Genomic DNA, 20,870 nt, shown 5'->3' on the forward strand with positions numbered 1-20,870 from the left:
CAGGTAAAGGCAAAGTGTGATCGTGGAATCAAGGCAATGAAGAGGAGGATGTTATAGGGACTCGATTGGATGTTGTCTGGCGTTGCTAGGTTGCTAGAGTTGGGTCATAAAAAACATTGTTAGGTTGCTGGTTCCATGTTTTCTGATGATTTGGATATTGGTTTATGGTTATATTTGATTATTGGATATCTTATTATTGGATTATTATTGGTTATTGGTATTTGTTATTTCCGTTGTTTGATCGTGGTTGTGGTTAGATGGCTAATGGGTATGGGATCACTAGTTGTAGTGTATTATTATTATTACTATTATTTATTATTTATTATATATTATTTTGAAAAAAACGGTTCAGTTTGGTATCAGAGCCCTTACGGTTCTAGGTTTGGGTTCACTTGATTTCTGTTGTGATGCTTGGGATTGCATGTCTTGATTGATTATGTGAGTTAGTCAATTGTGTGTGGCATGGAGTCCTAGAACATCCTCTTCGAGCCTATAGTGTGATTCCACGGTGAATTTATGTTTTTGTGGTTTTGTGTTATGTTAAGATTGTTTGTTAGCCTCTGTTCTTGGAAGTGCAGTGGTTAAAGGTGTTTGAGTTGTTGGTCATGGACGTGGGCATTGTCGTGGTCGTGGTCGGACAGGTTTTCGAGGCCAGCGAGTGTGTGGTCCAGAGTTCCACGAGGAAGTACGTCGTAGGATCGCAAGCGTATCAGGAGTGACCAGAGGGGGTTAGCCAGTGAGCGTGCCGGGGGTGCTGGGAACCCAAGTGTGGGGTTGCATCAGGTGGAGCCCAGGGTCGAGATGATCAATTGGCGGATCTGTTGGTGNTGGAGTCCTAGAACATCCTCTTCGAGCCTATAGTGTGATTCCACGGTGAATTTATGTTTTTGTGGTTTTGTGTTATGTTAAGATTGTTTGTTAGCCTCTGTTCTTGGAAGTGCAGTGGTTAAAGGTGTTTGAGTTGTTGGTCATGGACGTGGGCATTGTCGTGGTCGTGGTCGGACAGGTTTTCGAGGCCAGCGAGTGTGTGGTCCAGAGTTCCACGAGGAAGTACGTCGTAGGATCGCAAGCGTATCAGGAGTGACCAGAGGGGGTTAGCCAGTGAGCGTGCCGGGGGTGCTGGGAACCCAAGTGTGGGGTTGCATCAGGTGGAGCCCAGGGTCGAGATGATCAATTGGCGGATCTGTTGGTGTGCTGTGGGAGCGGTTACCGAGAGGGGTACCAGTGCAGGCTCTAGTTGTACCGCATGTGGCAGGGTGCAGCCGAGGGCTGCGGATGTTGAGGACTATCCGTCTTTTGTTAGGACGATGGAGCAGTTGTAGATGACCGGTACGAGATTCTTCTCGAGAGGTATCGAGCCTAGAGGGGCAGATAGGTGTTCATATGCAAGTTGATATGAGAAGTTGAGTGGGAAGGTGTAACATTTCGATGTTATACTCGGACTACATGAGTTACCTTTGGTCGGGGATGTTTATAGTCGTTAAGGATTGTTACTCCTGAGGGGATGGTGATTCTCCTGAATACCGATAGCTCGAGGGGTTGGGGGCTCCGAGAGTGGCAGAGAGGATGAGTAGTTCCCCTGATACCGAGATCTTGAGGATTGTGGTCCAAGAGTGAGACGGTATAACTCGAAGACGCTGGTCTGAGAGTGAGATCGGTATGGCTCGAAGGTTGCAACCTAAGGGTGGAGGAGTTGGGAGCAAGCAATGCCTAGGACATGAGTATAAACGAACCGATTGAATGTAGACCTCGAGAGATTGAGGTTGGTTTAATCTCGGGTTTTTGATTTGTTGACCTATGGGTCAGGGTTTTTCGACCATAGCGACTATGAATGTGTGGCTGTTGCGCCAGGATTGGGAGGCCGGTGGTGCTGGAGTCCTGAGAAGGGGAGTTGCAGCAGATTTGAGCCGGGAAAGGCATGTTTGCCAGATACATAAGTTCACGAGAAGCCTTTATGGCAGGATAATCTAATCGTTGCGACGATTTTGGTTTACGTTCATTGGAGATGGACAGGGTTGCTAGATTCAAGGTTTTGGTAAGCTTGTTGCGAGAAAACAAGGCAAGTGGTTTGAGTTGGCGGCTTACAAAGCATTCGATGCGCTGAATCAGAATATGTGATTGTATGGTACTTGTTTGTTTTATTACGCTCATATTGATGATTTGCTGTGGAGAATTGCTAAGCGGGAAGCTAATTTTGTAATAAGCTTTCTTGTGGAAGTTTCCTTTAGAGAAAAGTTACTAGAGCTTCTTGGATGGACAAGAGGTGTTGATATCCGGGTGGTGGTGAATTGATGTCAGCATATTTGATTATTAGTCTAGAAGAGCTGAGGAAGGAAAAAGGGGATTCTTACGTCTTATCACTTCACCGTGGGGAGCGTTGGTGTGGTGCGTCAAGTAGAAAGGACGAGGTATGGGTTTAAGAGTTTGTGGCGATGCCGTTTGGGTTGATTAACGCACCAGCTGCGTGTATGAGATTGATGAACAGCGTGTTTCAGGAGTTTCTGGACGTGTCTGTCATCATTTTCATCGACGACATCCTGGTTTATTCTAAGAGTCCTGAAGAGCATGCAGTACATTTGAGGGCAGTTCTGGAGAAGCTGCGGGAGCAGAAGTTGTTTGCTAAGCTGAGCAAGTGTAGTTTCTGGCAGCGGGAGATGGGTTTTCTGGGTCATATTGTGTTTGCAGATGGGGTTTCTGTAAATTCGGAGAAGATTCAGGCTATCAGGGATTGGCCTAGACCGCAGAATGCTACGGAGATCAGGATTTTTCTTGGGTTGGCAGGTTACTACAGGAGGTTTGTGCAGGGGTTTGCGAGCATAGCACGTCCTATGACTAAATTGACGGGGAAGGATGTTCCTTTTGTCTGCTCACAGGAGTGTGAGGAAGGCTTTGCAGGCCTGAAGGAGATGTTGACTACTGCTCCAGTGTTGGTTTTGCCTCAGCAGGGAGAACCCTATGTGGTTTATACAAATGCATCTAGAGTGTGTTTGGGGTGTGTGTTGATGTAGCATGGGAAGGTGATTGCCTATGCTTCGTGGTAGTTGCGGAAGCATGAGGACAACTATCCTACTCATGACTTGGAGATTGGTGCTGTATTTTTTGCCCTGAAGATTTGGAGATCTTATCTTTATGGTGCAAAGGTACATGTGTTTACAGATCATAAGAGCCTGAAGTATATATTCACTCAACCCGAGCTGAACTTGAGGCAGAGGCGGTGGATGGAGCTGGTGGCGGATTATGATCTGGAGATAGGCTATCATCATGGTAAGGCTAACTTGGTTGCTGATGCTTTCAGTCGGAAGCAAGCGGCTTCGACTCAGGAGCAAGATTTGGAGTCTCTGGTAGGGGAGATCAGTGCATTGAGCTTGTGTGCGGTTTCTCAGGATTCGTTGGATTTGGTTGCCGCTGATAGAGCAGATATGTTGAGCAGAGTGCGGTTGGCTGAGGAGAAGGATTTGGGACTGGTGAATGCCTCAAAGGATGTTTATTCAGAGTATCAGGTTTCGGTTATTGGTACTATTCTGGTGCATGGGCGGATCTTTGTGCCCAAGGATGAGGAGTTGATGCAGGAGATTCTGAGAAAGGCTCATGCTAGTATGTTCTCTATTCATCCAGGAGCGACTAAAATGTACCGTGATCTCAAGAGGTACCAACACTGGGTCGAGATGAAGAAGGACGTGGCTAGTTGGGTTGCGAGGTGCGATGTGTGTCAGCTAGTGAAGGCTGAGCATCACGTACCAGGTGGTTTGCTGAAGAGTCTTCCCATTCCAGAGAGGAAGTGGGATATGATTACAATGGACTTCGTGGTAGGTTGCCACTATCCAGGACGTTTGATGCTATTTGGGTCATTGTGGACCAGTTGACTAAGTCGGCACATTTTCTGGCCATTAAGAAGACTGATGGAGCAGCGGTCTTGGCTAAGAAATATGTGTAGGAGATAGTCAGGTTGCATGGGGTGCCAGCGAGCATTTTGCCTAATAGGGATTCCAAGTTCACTAAGGTGTTCTGGAGGGCATTTCAGGCAAAGATGGGCACTAAGGTGCATATGAATACAGTTTATCGTCCCCAGACAGATGGACAGTCATAAAGGATGATCCAAACGTTGGAGGATTTGCTGAGGATGTGTGTGCTGGATTGGGGTGGGCATTGGGCAGATCATTTGAGCTTGGTAGAGTTTTCTTACAACAACAGTTACCAGGCGAGTATCGGGATGGCACCTATGAGGCTTTGTATGGTAGGCCGTGTCGTACACCATTATGTTGGACTCAGGTGGGGGAGAGGAGCATGTACGGGGCAGGTTTTGTTCAGGAGACCTCGGAGAAGATTCGGGTTCTCAAGCTGAACATGAAAGAAGCTCAGGATAGGCAGATGAGTTATGCCGATAGGAGTAGGAGAGATCTTGAGTTTCAGGTTGAAGATAGAATGTACCTCAAGATGGCCATGTTGCAGGGTCCGAAAAGGTCATTGACTGAGACTAAGTTGAGTCTGAGGTATATGGGTCCGTTCAGAGTAATTGAGCGAGTTGGACCAGTGGCATATAGACTGGAGTTACCTAAGGTTATGCGAGCATTTTATAAGGTTTTCCATGTGCCTATGTTGCGGAAGTGTCTCCGTGAGGATGATCAGTTGTTGGCTAAGATTCCTGAGGATCTTCAGCCTAACATGACTTTGGAAGCGAGGCCAATGAGGGTTCTCGAGAGGAGGATGAAGGAAATTCGGATGAAGAAGATTCCTTTGATGGGAGTCCTTTGGGACTGTGATGGTGTTAAAAGGGAAAGGTTCCTCATTAGTAGTTGCTAAAAGAGGACAGTTTCCAGAAGTGGAAAGTTCTAAAAATGGAAAGTTTTATGTGAATTAGAATTTGTCCATTTTTTGTGGTTGTGAGCCTTGGAGAGGCTAGTGTGGCCTTAGTGGCGGACCATGGGGTCATTTTGTGTCTGTGCAGCGGTCTCGCGAGACGTGTGTGGCCTTTGTGGTGGGCTGTTTAGCCATGTGTGGCCTTTGTGGCGGGCTGTTTAGGAATTGTGTGGCCTTTGTGGTGGGCTGTTTAGCCGTGTGTGCCCTTTGTGACGGGCTGCTTAGCCATTGTGTGGCCTTTGTGGCGGGCTGTTTAGCCATTTTGTGGACTTTGTGGCGGGTTGTTTAGCCATTTTTTGGCCTTTGTGGCGGGCTGCTTAGCCAGAGTGTGGCCTTTGTGGCGGACTGTTTAGCCAGAGTGTGGCTTTTGTGGCGGGCTGTTTAGCCAGAATGCCTGTTTAGGCGGTCCTTCGGGACAGATGGTCTTTGTGACGGTCCTTCGGGACGAGTGGCCTTGGTGGCGGTACTGTTTAGGACATTTATTTGGCCTTTGTAGCGGTCCTGTTTAGGACATTTGTTTGGCCTTTGTGGTGGTCCTGTGTAGGACATTTGTTTGGCCTTTGTGGCGGTCCTGTGTAGGACATTTGTTTGGCATTTGTGGTGGCCCGTGGGGCAGTGAGATGATCCTTGTGTGGTCAGGAGGTATTCCAGTAAGGGGATATGTGGTTGGTAGGACATCGTGTTGTCTTACGCGAGCCACGGAAAGGGAACCTGGATAGGGATAGGACTCAAACGAGTTCAGAATTGTTTGCTCGCGACTCCTGAGGAACTTAGGTTCTCCTAGTACCGCCATATTCTAAGACTTTGTGGCTTGGGAGTGTGGTTGGTATATCGTCTTCGGATGACGATCCGGGGGCGCGCTGTAGGGTGGCAACCCGAGAGACGAGTATTGGACTCCTTTATATATATGGCATGCAGGCTTAGGCTCGATGAGTAGCCAATATTATGGCATGCTGACTTCGGTCTGATGAGGAGCCAATAAAAACTCAAGGTTTAGGCATGTGAGTAAAAAGGAGAATCCAAAAGTCGAGAGCAAATAATGCCTGAAGCGTGAGTCTATCGCCTAGAGGTGACCTTTCGTAGATCGGTAGGAGGAGTGCGGGCCATGGAGACGGTTGCACGGGAGTCCTTGGCTGATGGTTGTTCGAGATTCGAGGACGAATCTATATTGGTGGGGGAGAATTGTAACATCCGCGAACCAAAATCCCAGTTTAGAGGATTGCATCGGTTGATGCATATAATGCATCAGTCGCAGGTTCAGTGTTCTGCGGATTGACTTAACTTAAACACTGCGTTTTGGGTTAGGAAAACGCTTACGTCGTGTTTTGTCTCATTAGACGAGTTTGGCCGTTTTTAAGAGAAAGGAAAAGGAGAAAAAGTGTTCCTAAGTGTTCTTGAGGTTTTTGGGAGATTTGAGGTTGTTCCTGTAGAGATCAGTAGCTGGGATCGTTGTAGGAGTTTCCTTGGAACGTTCTCTTCCTGTGTTTGGGTCGGATTTCTTCTGTGGCAAAGGTAAGTGCATGACCATGGCTTATCTAAGCTGGAGATTACTCTGATCTGTTTACTTCTGTGTTGTTTGGCTTGTTAGAATGTTATTTGAGGCGTTAGGAAGCTTTCTTGTGGCTTGGGAACGAAGACCCGGCGAGTAGCTTCAGGGAAAAACGATGCTCGGCATGTGCATCGGTCGATGCACTATGTGCGTCGGTCGATGCTAGTACGAGGTCGATGTGATTAGGGTTGCTGAGGAAGACAGTCGTTGCAAATCCGCGAGGAAGACAGTCGTTGCAAATCTACAGCGCAATCGGGAGGCATTTACAACAAATTCGCAAAGAAGGTCACCTCCCTCGCAAATAAATCGCAATATTGCAACGATTTTGCGAAAACATAATCCATAGCAAAATATCTATGGACATGCGAGTGAATTGCGAAAGCCATAGCAAATCCATTGCTAAATTAGGAATTTTTTTTTTTTTATAAATATTACAAAACTTAATATTCTTAAATACATTTCACTGTGTTCATAAGGTGAATTATTCTGAACTACATTACTAATACATTATTATTAATAATTAAAAAGATGATAGAAAACAGTATTATGAGACATTGGACCTTATGATACTTGAAATTTAATTTTACTAACTTTTAAAATTATTTTGATGGTTTTTATAAATAAGATATTCAAAGTTTATGACAGATTTGCTAGATATATAGCAAATGCGACGCAAATCCATCGCAATACACTAATCGTAGCTAATCCATCGCAAATGACAACTTCAAACCCTAACCCCTAAACCCTAACCCCTAAACCCTAAACCCTAAAGACTAATAACATTACTATTAATGATTAAAAAGATGAATCCAAGACTTATAATCATAGATAGGACAGTGCAACACAAAATTGTTGGAGAATTGGAAAATTTTTGGAATATTTGTCTCAATGTAATGAACATGTATATGATATAGTGTAGAAGATAGTTAATGATTGGAGGAAGATGCAAAATTGGACAATTTTGGAAAGTTTGATGATAGAGAAGAGTATGATGAGCTTATTGGACCTTATAATATACTCGCAAGTTCATTTGACTAATTTTTTTTTAATTATTTTGATGGTTTTTGTAAATTAGATATTCAAGGTTTGCGACATATTTGCGAGTAATTCGCTAGATGCATAGCAAATTCGTCACACATCCATTGCAAATCACTCAGACCATAGTCGCAAATGACAACTTTAAACCCTTGATCCTAAACCCTTATGACTAATTACAATACTTTTAATGATTAAAAAGGTGAATCCATGATTTATAATCAAACATAGGGAACAAATGTCAATTTCAAAACCTAAACCCTAAATTAGTCGCAAATCCATCGCAAATGTCTCAAATCATAGCAATTCCTTCGCAAATGACACTTTAAACCCTTGAACCTTAACCCTAAAGACTAATTACATTATTATAGATGATTAAAAAGATGAATCCAATGTTTATAATCAAAGATAGGGTACAAATGTCAATTTCAAAACCTAAACCCAAAAGACTTTGCGAGAGATTTGCTACGGTCTCTCGCAATTCTCTCGCAAGGTCTGGAAATATTAATTACATATGTTAATATGGTTGCTAGGGATTTGCGAGGGACCGTAGCTAATCCCTAGCAATGTTTGCGAGAGATTTGCGACGCTGTGTTTTTCTATATAACTAGAAAACCTAGTTTGACCATACACTACAAGAAAACATGGAATTGCCGACTGCAAGTTGCGACTTAAAAAGCAGTCACTAAATTTAGCGACTGCATTGCGATTGTTTTGCTATTGAATGGTTACTAAAATAAAACAGTCGCCTAGTAGACGTTAATTCGAGATTGATGCATAATGTTGCAGTTTAGTCACTAATTTATGACTAATTTTGAAACCAATTTGACAGTCGCCAAACATTACGACTAAGCAGCTACTCATTAACGACTAATATATTTAATTTGGGCCTTAAACCATTTGGGTCCTAACCAAACGACGAAAATCCAAAACAAAAAGATGTTTTTATTTAGATTTACATTTTTGTGAATCTAAATAAAAATAAAATTATAAAAGTTCTCGAGATCTTCTCTCCCCTCTCTGTCTTTTTTTTTGGTGCAAATCTCTCCCCTCTCTATCTCTAAATCTCCTTTCCTCTTCAGATCTCCTCTTCTCATTGTCTCCATATTTCCTCTCTCTTCTCTTCTCGTCGTCTCCCTCCGCCGCAGCTACCACCAAACCCACTCGATTCAACTGAAACCCGTTCTGCTTCCACATCTTCCACCATTTCTTGTCACCTTAACTCCAGATCTGGCTATCTCTACTACACAAAATCTATTTCTATAGAAACCCAGAAGCAGCCATGGTAATTCCTCAACTCCGCCTCTTAATCTCCATCTTTAATGATGAAGTTTTTGTTTACGAGCTTGATTTTGTAGATTTCAGATGAGGTATTTGTTGTCTTGAAGCCTAGTGATAAAGTTTGTAGAGATAATATGAAGATTGGGATGTGGGAATGAGGAAGCAAGCTTTGATTAAGCTTAACGAATGGAGTTTCTTAACGCTTAAAGATGAGAAATTTAGGTTTACTTTTTGTGATTGTTTTTTATTTCCTTTGGTTTGGTTTTTAATTGTAGAAGAGGATGAGGAAAGGAACTAAAATTGGTAATCACGGTATGAAGCTTTTTCACTTGGATTTTAAGATTGATACATGTGGGATTTATGGTTTGAATTTTGTCTGTTATTTCAGACTTAAAAAATTAATGATGGTTCATAGAATCGTTGATGTGGTGCAGGTCTCGTTTTGGTGTCTTTGTAGATGAGGACCAAAACAAAACTTTATAAGGCACATATATATGGTAATTGCTTCATTGAGCTTATCGGCACATATATCTTTGCATCATATTAGCATGCTTTTGTCTTCATAAGGCAATTAGCAATGATTCTGCGTGAAGCGCTTAACACCAAAACAAAACTTTGTATATATATTTTTTATGACTTTTGATTGCTAATAATAATCTGTTTGGTTTCTCCAGTGTTATTGTGGGAGAGAACTCAACCGTCTTTGGGAAAAACGCACCAAGCAGTGACAGGGAAGATGATGAAGATAGGATTGAAAAGGGTGCTGCAGCTTTCAATTCCTCCTGGTTACCGGGAAGTGACCCCAAGTATGTCTTTCTTCCTCGAGTCTCAAACCAATGACCCAAACCCTTTTGATGTTCAAAGTTAGGTTCTTTCACTATCCCTCCATCCCTCATGTTTATGAAAACTTTTGTAATATTTGCGACTTGTACTCTTGGATGTTTTCTTGAACTTATGTTGGATGTAAAATTAAACTTATGTCTTTGTTTAATTTCATGTTTGTTATGTTTTAGTTATAGTTTTTATAATCAGTTTTGGTATTATAAAATCAAATAATTCATTTTTTAAAAACATGATAATTAAACATTCGTCAAACAGTCACCGAAACGTACACAAAACAATAACCAAAACAGTCGCAAATGAGTAACCAGATCAATCGCTAAAGCGTTGCAATTCAGTCGCTAAATTTAGCGACTGTTTGGCGAGGGAAGAATAACCACAATTATCAGTCGTCAATTAGTAGCTCCATTTCGACTGTTTAGTGACTGATTATTTTAGCGACGCACTGTTTACCGACTACGCATGTCAGTCGCCAATCAGTCGTTACTAAGTAGTTTGCGACTGAATAGTGACTGTTTTTGTAGTCGGCGATTCCATGTTTTCTTGTAGTGGTAGCTCAAACCTCGATTAATCCGCAGCCACAAAAAAAACCCTAGTTCCCTAATCCTTCTCTTCTCCGATTTCTTCTCTCTTCTCCAATCTCTTCTCTCTTTTCCGGTGAGTCTCCTCCTCTTCTCTCAGTTCTAGTAAACCTTTCTCGAACCCTTCTCCTCCTCTTCTCTCAGATCCGACTCGATCTCTTCTCTCTTTGTCGGTTAAACTCGATCTCTTCTCTCAAGGTCCGATAAGTCTCCTCCTCTCCTCTTCTATCTCTTTGAAGTTAGAAAGTTTTCTTAGATTAGGGTTTTGATTTGGGGTTTAGGGTTTCGATTCGATTTAGGATTTTAATTCGATTTTAGGGTTTCGAATTTGGGGATTCAATTTGGAGTTTAGGGTTATAATTCGATTTGGGTTTTAATTCGATTTTTGGGTTTCGAATTTGGGGATTTAATTTGGGGTTTAGGGATTCAATTTAGGGTTTCGAATTTGGGGATTTAATTAAGGATTTCGAATTTTGGGATTTAATTCGGTTTTAGTGTTATGATTTTAGGGTTTTAATTTTTTGTTTTTAATTTTGTATAATTTAGGGTTCTAATGAGATTTTTTTTCTGCTTTCAGATGTCTTCTAGAGAGCAACACGGTTCTGTACTCCTCCAGTCTCTACTCGAAGGAAAACTTCTGCTTTTGCTCATCCCCAAAGATTACCTTCTCCCGCTTCTTCTCAAGGTACATCACCGGCGATGCAGGATAATCTACATGGAAGCTCTCCGGCGATGCCTGATGATCCTCCTACAGCAATCATTTTTTACTTTGGAAGAGTTACTTGCAAGTCCCGGACGTGCTACCTTACCGAAACTAGATCCTAAGCGACCTTCGGGTACCCTCTGGTGAGACTGTTTCAAAGTATCTTCTCCTGTCTAATTTTTTTTTTTGTATTTTCATAGTACCTCACTCGATTTATCCTTTGCTTTGTAGGTTTTACCAGGACTCTTCAGTGGCTTATTTTGTAAGTTTGCTTTGTGTTTGATGTGCTTTAATTATAGATTTTGTGTTTTAATTATTAATGCATGTGATGTTTTTTGAAGCAAACATATAGTTTGAACTGAGTTTGAAACTAAGTTGAAGAGTCGGATTAGTGATCAAGTGTGTCAGTGGAAGCGTAAGTGGAAGCAAAAAGGTGATGAAGCAATGCCGCGGTGGCTTGATCCTACAGTATGGGAAGGGTTGGTCAAGTTTTGGCTTGAACCAAAGTCAGAAGCAACGAGTATCAACAGTCGTAATGCTCGGTATAGTGATCCTGATGGCACCAGAATACACAAACACCGATCTGGTCAGACATATTTTAAAGCCCGAGCACGAAAGCATGTAAGTATACCTCTTAAAGTTTCTTATTTAACACGTTTATTCACTGTTTATGAGCATTGATCACTGTCTAATCAAATACTTGTTTCATAACTCTTGTGTTAGTATGAGAAGACCGGTGATCCATTACCTGATTTACTGCTTGTCCTAGAAGAGACTCATAGGGAACTTGATGGGTCTTTTGTTGATGGAATGTCTGAGAAAATCTACCATCAAGTGTCATCGAGGATAGCTGAAGCTGAATCTTTGCTACTCTCTTGGGATAATGTGGAGAGCAGTGCTTCTGGCGGGTTATCTCTTACCGCAAAGAACCAAATATATGCTGAGGTAAAATTCTTGCAAGTTCATTGTTTATGTATCTTTGTTATAGTTTCTCTTTGTATCAATGTCTAACTGTTGGTGTGTCTCTCTTATGTTGGCAGGTTGCTCCGAAGAAAACGAACAGGATATATGGGGTTGGGAACTTTCAAGCAGAAGCATCTTCGGATCACATTGGTCAACCGCTTCCTCCTACTGAAGATCCACATGATCTTGCTGCAAAGCTTGCTGCTGCTGAAGCTACCCTTGCAACTCAGGCGACTCAGTTACAGAAGATGCATAGTTATGATGTTTACTTTGATTATCTTGCAGAGAAAGATCCTGAGTTTGCTGCAAGATTTCGCCGAGAGGATCCAGCTGCCAGAGACACAACCACCGGAGAGGCAACCGGCGGAGAAGCTACCGGCGGCCAAGCAAATTGATGAACTCTCTTTCTCTCTTTCTCTCTTAATGTGTAATGTGTAATGTTTAGCTTAGAACTTGATCCCTTGTAAACTTATTTTATTATTAGAAAACTTAGTAATTCTAATTACAGCTTTAATTTACATAAGTTATAAGATTTAATTCTAATTACAGGTTTAATTTTAATTACAGGTTAAATTCTAATTGCCGGTTTAATTCTAATTAAGCTAATCAAAATGAAATTTTTTTTTTATACCATTATTATTATTTGCACAGAAAAAATAATGCAAAAGCATCACAAATTTGCGAGGGAGTTACTAGATAGTAATTTTGCAAGGAAATTTCTTTATAAACAAGTCTTCGCAATTTGCGCTTAGTTTGCGAGGGAATTTTTTTCCTCACAAAGGTTGCGAGGGATTTGCAACGTTGACCGATTTGCGAAAAGCGATTTGCGGGGAACGGACTTTCCTCGCAAATCTCTCGCTATTGTCGATTTGCGAGGGATTCGCTACATATTTGTCCATCGCAAAACCGTTGTTTTCTTGTAGTGGATTTACATGTTCGTTTGGTGGCTTACTTGCCACTTCATCAATTAAAAAATAACATCGGATGAATCATTCCATGTCATCATCATCAAAGGAAATACGAAATGTCTTTTTTTCTACACGTCTTGTTCTTCACCTTGTTCAAAAAGGATTTACATGTTCTTCACCTTGTTCTTCACATCAACAGAGATATCCAAAACTTAATTTTTGAACGTCCAATTCGTCATCGTCTTCCTCATTATTCTTTTTCGTTCATCGTGCTCTGATATGTGATGGATCCGGTTGCGATAATTGTTGTTCTGATAATTGGATAAATAAACACAAATATGTATTTAACATTAATGATAGAGGGTGTAGAGTTGTGCAGATAGATGCGCAAAACTTGTCCAATGTAGTATTGTTGTAATATATTTATTTACTTTCAGTTTCTTTCTTGTAATAACTTAGCCGAAAAGCAATATAGATCATTTGTTTACGTTCAGTTTTTTTCTTGTAATAAGTTAGCCACAAGCAATATAAATCAGCCGTCATATGAATTTACGCAACATTTCGTCTTCCATGAAATATTATAACTCAGCCGTAAAACTATATAAATAAGCCGTCATATGAATCTATGCAACCTTTCGTTTTCCGTGAAATATTATAACTCAGCCGCGAAGCAATATAAATCAGTTGTCGTATTTCATTAAATGACAGCGATAATAAAAAATCTTAATCAGTCAGAAAAATGGTTTAAATCACGGGCTATTATCAGAACACTCAAAAACAAAGATTCGACACATACGGGAACCCAAAAATACGAACACGAGTGTAGACGAAATGCGACAGTGATGATGACGAGAGAGACAATCGCCGATAAGCGGCCAGAAGAGACAACCGTACTTTCGTTTATCTTATTATTATTTATAACATATGTTCTATTACATAGGTATCTGTGATAGGGAATTTTTTTATATAAAACAAGAAACAAACCACACGTTAAGTTTAAATGATGAAGCCATGCATAGTCCATAGTTTACCAAACCTCATATAATCAAATTAATTAAGATCATGCTCGCTAGACATGTAAAACCGTGAAGAAACACCAATGTACAGACGAATTCAACGGTTGAATAAGGTACATATAGAACATAACATATGATTATAAGTCTCACCATAATTCTGTAATGTATATGTTGTGTGTGCGTACGTGCGTACATGTTGAGATGAAAATGCTACTACGTGACTAAACATTAGTCGGATTTTCAGTTTCCGACATGGAGCCGCCCTCCATAGCCGCCTTTCGGCCTCTTTCTGACCGGCTATTCTCTGCAAATTTAAGGCTACCTTCATGCAATCCTTGCCGCTTTTCTTCCTCAGTCCACTCCGCTGCATAGTAATGTTCTTCTTTTGATTTCTTCTCATCACTTGTTGGTCCAAAGAACATACTACCCCATTGTGGAAAATGTATAAACGCAACCAAAAGCGTAAAAATCATTGCCATGATTCCCATTAGCGACAAGCCATCAGCAGTGTGGAATTTTGATGAAGAGAAAAAGACTAGTTGAGTCAGTCCCGATCCAAAATTCCCTCCCGCACCGGTAAGTCCTGATATTAGTCCTAGAGAGCGACGCGACACAAAAGGAACAATGCCAAAGATGGCCCCACAAGCAGCTTGTACGCCGACTGAGAAGAGCATCATGGCTAAAATAGCTATAGGAAGTGAAGTAGCACGGCCGAGCCAAACACAGAAAAGACCACCAGAAGTTTGTAATATCCAAAGGGTCCATAACCTCCCTCTCATGCCGAAATATCGAGCTGACATGTCAGATGCATAGCCACCAAGAGGACGAGCGAAGAAGTTAGCCATACCAAAGCTGGCTGCTATCATACCAGCTGTATGGAGTTGAAGTTGAAACCTAATATACGTAAAGCACAAGAAACAGATCAGGTTACTTGTGATTAAAGAAACTCAAAATCGTTAACCAAAACTTGTTATTTATGTTAATTCAAACCTGTCGAAGAAATACTCTGAGATAACATTGTTGATGGTCATTTCGATTCCCATGGAAAATCCATAGAGAAGGAACAAGACATATGTTCTGTAGTTCATCACAGCATACCAAAACACCTAAAAGATACAAAATTAATTTGTTAAGGAAACAAGAATAATTTTAATTTTATTTCAACTTATAGATATTGATATGTTTTATTAAGTACCTTGGAGAACCTGTCTTTGGAAACTTCACCTTTCTTCTGTAGAGTACTTAGGTTTCCATCAGGAAGATCTTGTCCAAGAGTGAGCACAAGAATGCCCATAATGACCTGTAGAAACCCAGGGACGAAGAAGGCGATCCTCCATGCCACGAAGGGACTGGCTCCGGCGAGTTTGATGACATGGAAGACCATTGGCATGAGTAACTGAGTCACGCCTCCTCCCATGTCACCCCACCCTCCGGCACATCCGTTGACCAGTCCGATGATCTTGCCGTTGAACATGACGCTCGTCCAGTATTGACAAGACACGAACGTGGCTAGACAAAAACCAATCATGAAGCGGACGGCTAGGTAGCCACCAGCGTCAGACACAAAGGACATGCTGAAGACTGTTGGAGCCGATAGCATCAGCAAAAAAGCAGTCCCGTACCTGTTTCATTTTTATCGGAAGTCGCTCATCAGTAGTTGGAATGAATACTTATAATGAAAAGAAAAGAAAAATTAAAGAAAACACAGTTAAAATTGAAAAAAAAAAAAAAAAAATGCATGCCTATGTAGATCATAAAGTTTGGCGTTAAAAAAATGATGTAGATCATAAAAACATGTGACGGGATTGATGACGGTTGTAATATTTCCTAAAGCCAATAAAAATTTGATTGGTTTATATTTTGCCTAATAGAAGTTTGAACAATATTGTTGAGAATATTTAAACCTTTAAGAGTCTCTTTTGCTATCGTCCAATCTGCCTCATATAACTCTTCGAACTAGAGTCTATGGATGATACATTAGATCTTATTATATAAAAGTTTGATGTCAAAATTACTCATTAACAAGATCATAACACGTGTCAATTGTATTGATAAGATGTCGACACTTGTCCAGATTACTGATTAACATGATCGCGACATGTGTTAAATTAACAAGCTTAGATTTTGACACATGTTAAGTTAAACGCTAGAAAAAAAAAAGTTAAAAAAATATTTACCAAACAAAAAAAAACTAATCCAAAATCAAAAAAGAAATATTTATCTATCACCGGAAATAGATCATATGTCTTATTAATAAAGATGTATATTAAGTAATGGTCGAAAATGCTTGTAGATAAACCTCATATATGTCTGGATTTAATTATGCTTCATATATGGGTAGACAAACTAAGTCAATGTGTACGTATAATATTTATATAATGTTACACATATATCTTCAACTACTTTCACCTATCTGACTATTTCCACATCTATAAATAATAGATATCATATTATTTTAAAATTTTCATTTTTTTCATTGTCTAAAATAGTTTACCAAAATACAAGGTTCCAAAATTACAACTTAGACGATGGTAAGGACTTTTAATATGTTTGTCTTATACAATTTTGGATGAAGAATCTATTTTTTTATTCCTTCTTTTTATTATTTTAATGTAATTATGTTATAGTTTTATTAGATTTTAGTTATATTCTTTAGTTAAATTAGATTTTCTTATTAGAAATTCCGTGATATTTTGAAATAATTTTTTTTGCTATTATTTTGAGTTTCTTTTTTTTTCCGTTAAAGATATGTAAGATCTTTCTTTATTTATTCCTTTTAAAATAAATATTTTAAATTTCTTATGCTGTACTATTTTAGATTTTTATTTTAATATATATTTTATATCTATAAATTATCTAAGACTCCTATATCATCGTGTATAATTTTTTTTTTAACTGTCTTTTAATTTTTCATATTTTATTGGGTTGGTCATAAACTCATTGCAATCATGTAGATATTTTTTTCTCAGTTTTTCATCCAAAATATTTTTTTTCATTAAACAGTTTTAGAGGTTAAACAAACTGTCACTATAAACTTTAGTGGTGAAAAGAAGCTACGTCAAAATGAAAGTAAAGAGATAAAAATTAGTTTAATTTGTTCAAGAATACATTTTATAGATAGTGATAAAGAGTGCATTTTAACAATAAAATATTTTACCGTACAAGAACACATTATTAGTGGTAAAATATAGAGTAAAATTATACGTAGATGCTAATAAGATTACACTTTGACGAGTTGATTGCATGTAAAAAAATTTATGAATAAGTTGTTGATTGTTTTTGAAATTTGACAATAATATAATATTCGTAATGGATAATGTTTAAAAAACATTTTGGTGGTCGATAATTTAGCTTTAGGTTAATTTAAGAATTGTAATAATAAAGTAAAAATAGATAAAACTTCTTTCTAATTAAAAATATTTAATTAGAAATAGATAAAACTTCTTTCTAATTAAAAATAGATAAAACTTATTATAATTAGATAAAAATAGATAAATAGATAATTTAGCTTTAGGTTATTTATCTATTAAAGTAAAAATAGATAAAACTTCTTTCTAATTTAAAATATTTATCTTTTTATTTCTGAAAAATATATTTCACTTACAAAATATTATTTTTATATTAAAAAAAAAGTTTTATTAAATAATTTTAAAACCCGCACATTGTGCGGATCCTAATCTAGTTAATTATTATAATTCTATACTTTTGTTTTTTGTATTTTCCCATGATATGATAAAATGTTTCATATTGGTGACTGGTGAGTCCTAGATCTAATGTATGTGTTGTAACAGCACGTTCGTTCGTTAAGTCCATAGTCAAGATAATTTCGCTAGTAAACACATTCGAATATAGTTGTAAAACATAGTAAGTACGTACCTAGCCCCGAGCAAGTCACAAACAGCTCCCATAGCGAGTCTAGAGAAAATGGCTCCAGAAACTGAGGCGACTCCGGCGTTTCCAATATCATTTTTGGTCAAATCGAGGTTATCTCTGATGATCGGAACGAGAGGTGCGGCGGCAAACGTGGAGATGAAGCAAGTGAAAAAAGAGATCCATCCTAAGTGGAAAGCTCTCATGTGAGGTTTGGCAAACGAGAATGGTTTGAATACCTTTGCTCTATGCTCTGAGTCAACCGGCAAGGCAAAGTTAGCCGTTGGATCATCAGATTGAACAGGCTGAGACGCAGGGGCATCTTCGCCTTGGACAGAGAAGGAGAAAACTTGTTCCCTCGCCGTGACTCCATGCATGGAGGTCCCAATGGAGCCTTCTTCATCATTATGGTAAGCCATTATTCCCAAGAAATGGGAGAAGAAGACTCTTTCTTCTTGAGAGGCAACGTGCTTCTCGTCCTTCCCACGCCTTTTCTTTTTGGTTTTCTAGGTTTGTCGGTTTTATTTTTTTTCATGCCATATATATAAACGTAGAAATATCGCATATTCGTTTGGGACAATTAAAAAATATATTTTATGGAAGATTTGGTAAAATATGGTTATTTATTTATAAGTAATTAGAATACTCTGTAAATAACTTTCCTTTTATATATCCAGCGTGTCCTTATAATAACGTATAGGGTCAATAAAATGATTCACTTCCTCGTCTCTCAACCAATCAGAATGTTCTATCTAATATTTTATTTAAAAAATAAATCAAAATTAATTTAAAAAGCAAAACAAATTAAGGAAACAAATTTTATATACTTTTATTTAAAGAAATTTAAATATTGTTTTGGTGTAGATTTTACAATTAAACAAGGTTATATATTGGTTTGAGTTTATAAATGAGAATTAGGATTTAGATTTTACAATTAAAACGAAACTATATGTCGGTTTGGGTTTACAAATGAGGTAGTTAGAGTTTAGATTTTACAGTAAGAACAAAATTGTATGTCAGTTTGGGTTTACAAATGAGATGGTTAGGTTTTAGATTTTATAATTAGAACAAAATTATATGTCGGTTTGGGTTTACAAATGAGATGGTTAGGGTTTAGATTTTACAATTAGAACAAAATTATATGTTGGTTTGGGTTTACAAATGAGATGGTTAGGATTTAGATTTTACAATTAAAACGAAATTATATGTCGGTTTGAGTTTATAAAAGAATAATTTAAGTTTTTAATTTTATAATAATATATACAAATTTTATTTCCTTATTTTAGAAGTTCAGGGGTGAACCCAAATATCTCTCCAATAAAATTTGTATAAGGGTGTAAATAGTTTCCTGACATGAGTCAAATAGTTATTCTAACAAAACATAAACTGAAAATTACAAAATTTATGGTGTCATACACCATAACACCCATGCTTCTTAAATTAAACCCCGTAAATATTTACGGATATACCAAAATTCTTAAATTAAAAAAAAAAACTTCCAATATATATCGATAAAATCAACTAAAGTCGGTTTATGTTAAAGAGAAGTAGCCACAACCATATCTGACTAGAGACTTTGGCGGATGTGTAGACTAATCCACCATTTTAAAAACAGTTTCAGCAAATAGGGTATTGCATCTACAATTTGCATAGTAACATGAATGTTAAAATAAGTACTTGGAAAAAGTAAAAGCTAACTTTCTTGTATGCCAAAAGGAATATCCAATTAAACAGAAGTAAATCATGTAATATGGTCGTTGACAATATCGCATTATATAATACTAATACTCCATGTTTATGTATCACGCTGTCAATCTCTTAATAAATTATAATTGCAACTTGGTAGACCTCACGAAGACATAACCAAGTGCTCATCGTCGACTAGTAAAAATGTTGTCATCCCGTGTTAGAAATTTTATACAAATAAGTGTATCATTTTAAAAATCATAAAAATATTTGGTTATTATTACCCTTCTAGTCCACGATTAGCACTTGCTAATCAACTAAGCTATGCGAGTATGCGACAATATTGACTAATTTCACCGTCCATAATATATAACTAGATATGGTACGTTACGTATGTGTACCTACCAAAAAGTAATCTAGTGTTGCCGTACGAGAACCTAACTCGATCTGGTGCGTACGGTGGGGCACCGGCATATCATCAAGCTGATCGTCGTCATGTTGCTTCCCTTATTCATGCCTCCTCTCTTCTCTCTTCTTGATTATTAATTACAAAACATTTGTATATAGAAATACATAGTATTTTATTTGCGTTGTTGAAGGTTTTAGAACAATTTTTGGGTTCACTCGTAAGGTGAACCCTCTTGTTGACTTCTCCTTATTTTAACCAATTATAATTTAACATATCACAAAACATTTAATAACCTATTCATTCATTTCCTTATAAAATAAGGAAACAAAATTTGTATATATTATTATAAGATTAATAACTCAAACCGCTCTTTTATAAACCCAAACCGATATATAATTTCATTCTAATTATAAAATCTAAACCCTAACCATTTCATTTGTAAACCCCAAACCGACATATAATTTCATTCTAATTGTAAAATCTAAACCCTAATCATCTCATTTGTACACCCAAACCCACATAAAATTTCATTTTAATTGTAAAACCTAATCCCTAACTATTTTATTTGTAAATCCAAACCGACATATAATTTCATTCTAATTGTAAAATCTAAACCCTAATCATCTGATTTGTAAACCCAAACCGACATATAATTTTTATTCTAATTATAAAATCTAAACCTTAACCATCTCAATTGTAAACCCAAACCGACACATAATTTTGTTGTAATTGTAAAATCTAAATCAAGCCAATATTTAACTTTCCTTAATTAAAAGTATACATAATTTTGTTTCCTTCATTTGTTTTTCTTTTTAATATAATTTTGATTTATTTTTAAAATAAAATAATATATAGAAGATTTTGATTGGTTAAAAATGAGGAAGTGAACAAAGGGGTTCACCTAGAAGTGAACTTAAGTATTTTTCAAGGTTTTATATACTACAAGTGATTGCTACATTTTACCGAAGAAACATTGACTATATATGCATTCGCCATTCGATGCTATTTATTTGATCACATCATCAAATTTAAATGATGGCTACGACATATATATGTTTTTTTGGTTTAAAATATATATGTTTATATTGATTGATTAACGCGATAGTCAAAATTAAATAATTGATTGCATATATATATATATATATATATATATATATATATATATATATATA

The 20,870-nt window shown here is 37.9% G+C and overlaps 1 protein-coding gene and 1 long non-coding RNA gene across 2 annotated transcripts; one reads left to right on the forward strand and one right to left on the reverse strand.

Moving 5' to 3' along the window:
- LOC104790759 lies at nt 8,423-9,738 on the forward strand. The gene is made up of 4 exons (XR_768813.2): nt 8,423-8,726; nt 8,800-9,034; nt 9,157-9,219; nt 9,397-9,738. It is a non-coding gene; the product is annotated as an uncharacterized LOC104790759 (long non-coding RNA).
- Nucleotides 13,801-18,084, reverse strand: LOC104790760 (high affinity nitrate transporter 2.6-like). Its single transcript, XM_010516544.1, has 4 exons — nt 17,610-18,084; nt 14,929-15,355; nt 14,724-14,839; nt 13,801-14,627 (listed from the first exon to the last, which is right to left on the reverse strand). Exons 1-4 carry the CDS (start codon nt 18,020-18,022, stop codon nt 13,955-13,957), a joined length of 1,629 nt encoding a protein of 542 aa, XP_010514846.1. The 5' UTR covers nt 18,023-18,084; the 3' UTR covers nt 13,801-13,954.

The sequence above is a fragment of the Camelina sativa genome, chromosome 6 (genome assembly GCF_000633955.1).
Source record: "Camelina sativa cultivar DH55 chromosome 6, Cs, whole genome shotgun sequence".
NCBI classification, from domain to species: domain Eukaryota; kingdom Viridiplantae; phylum Streptophyta; class Magnoliopsida; order Brassicales; family Brassicaceae; genus Camelina; species Camelina sativa.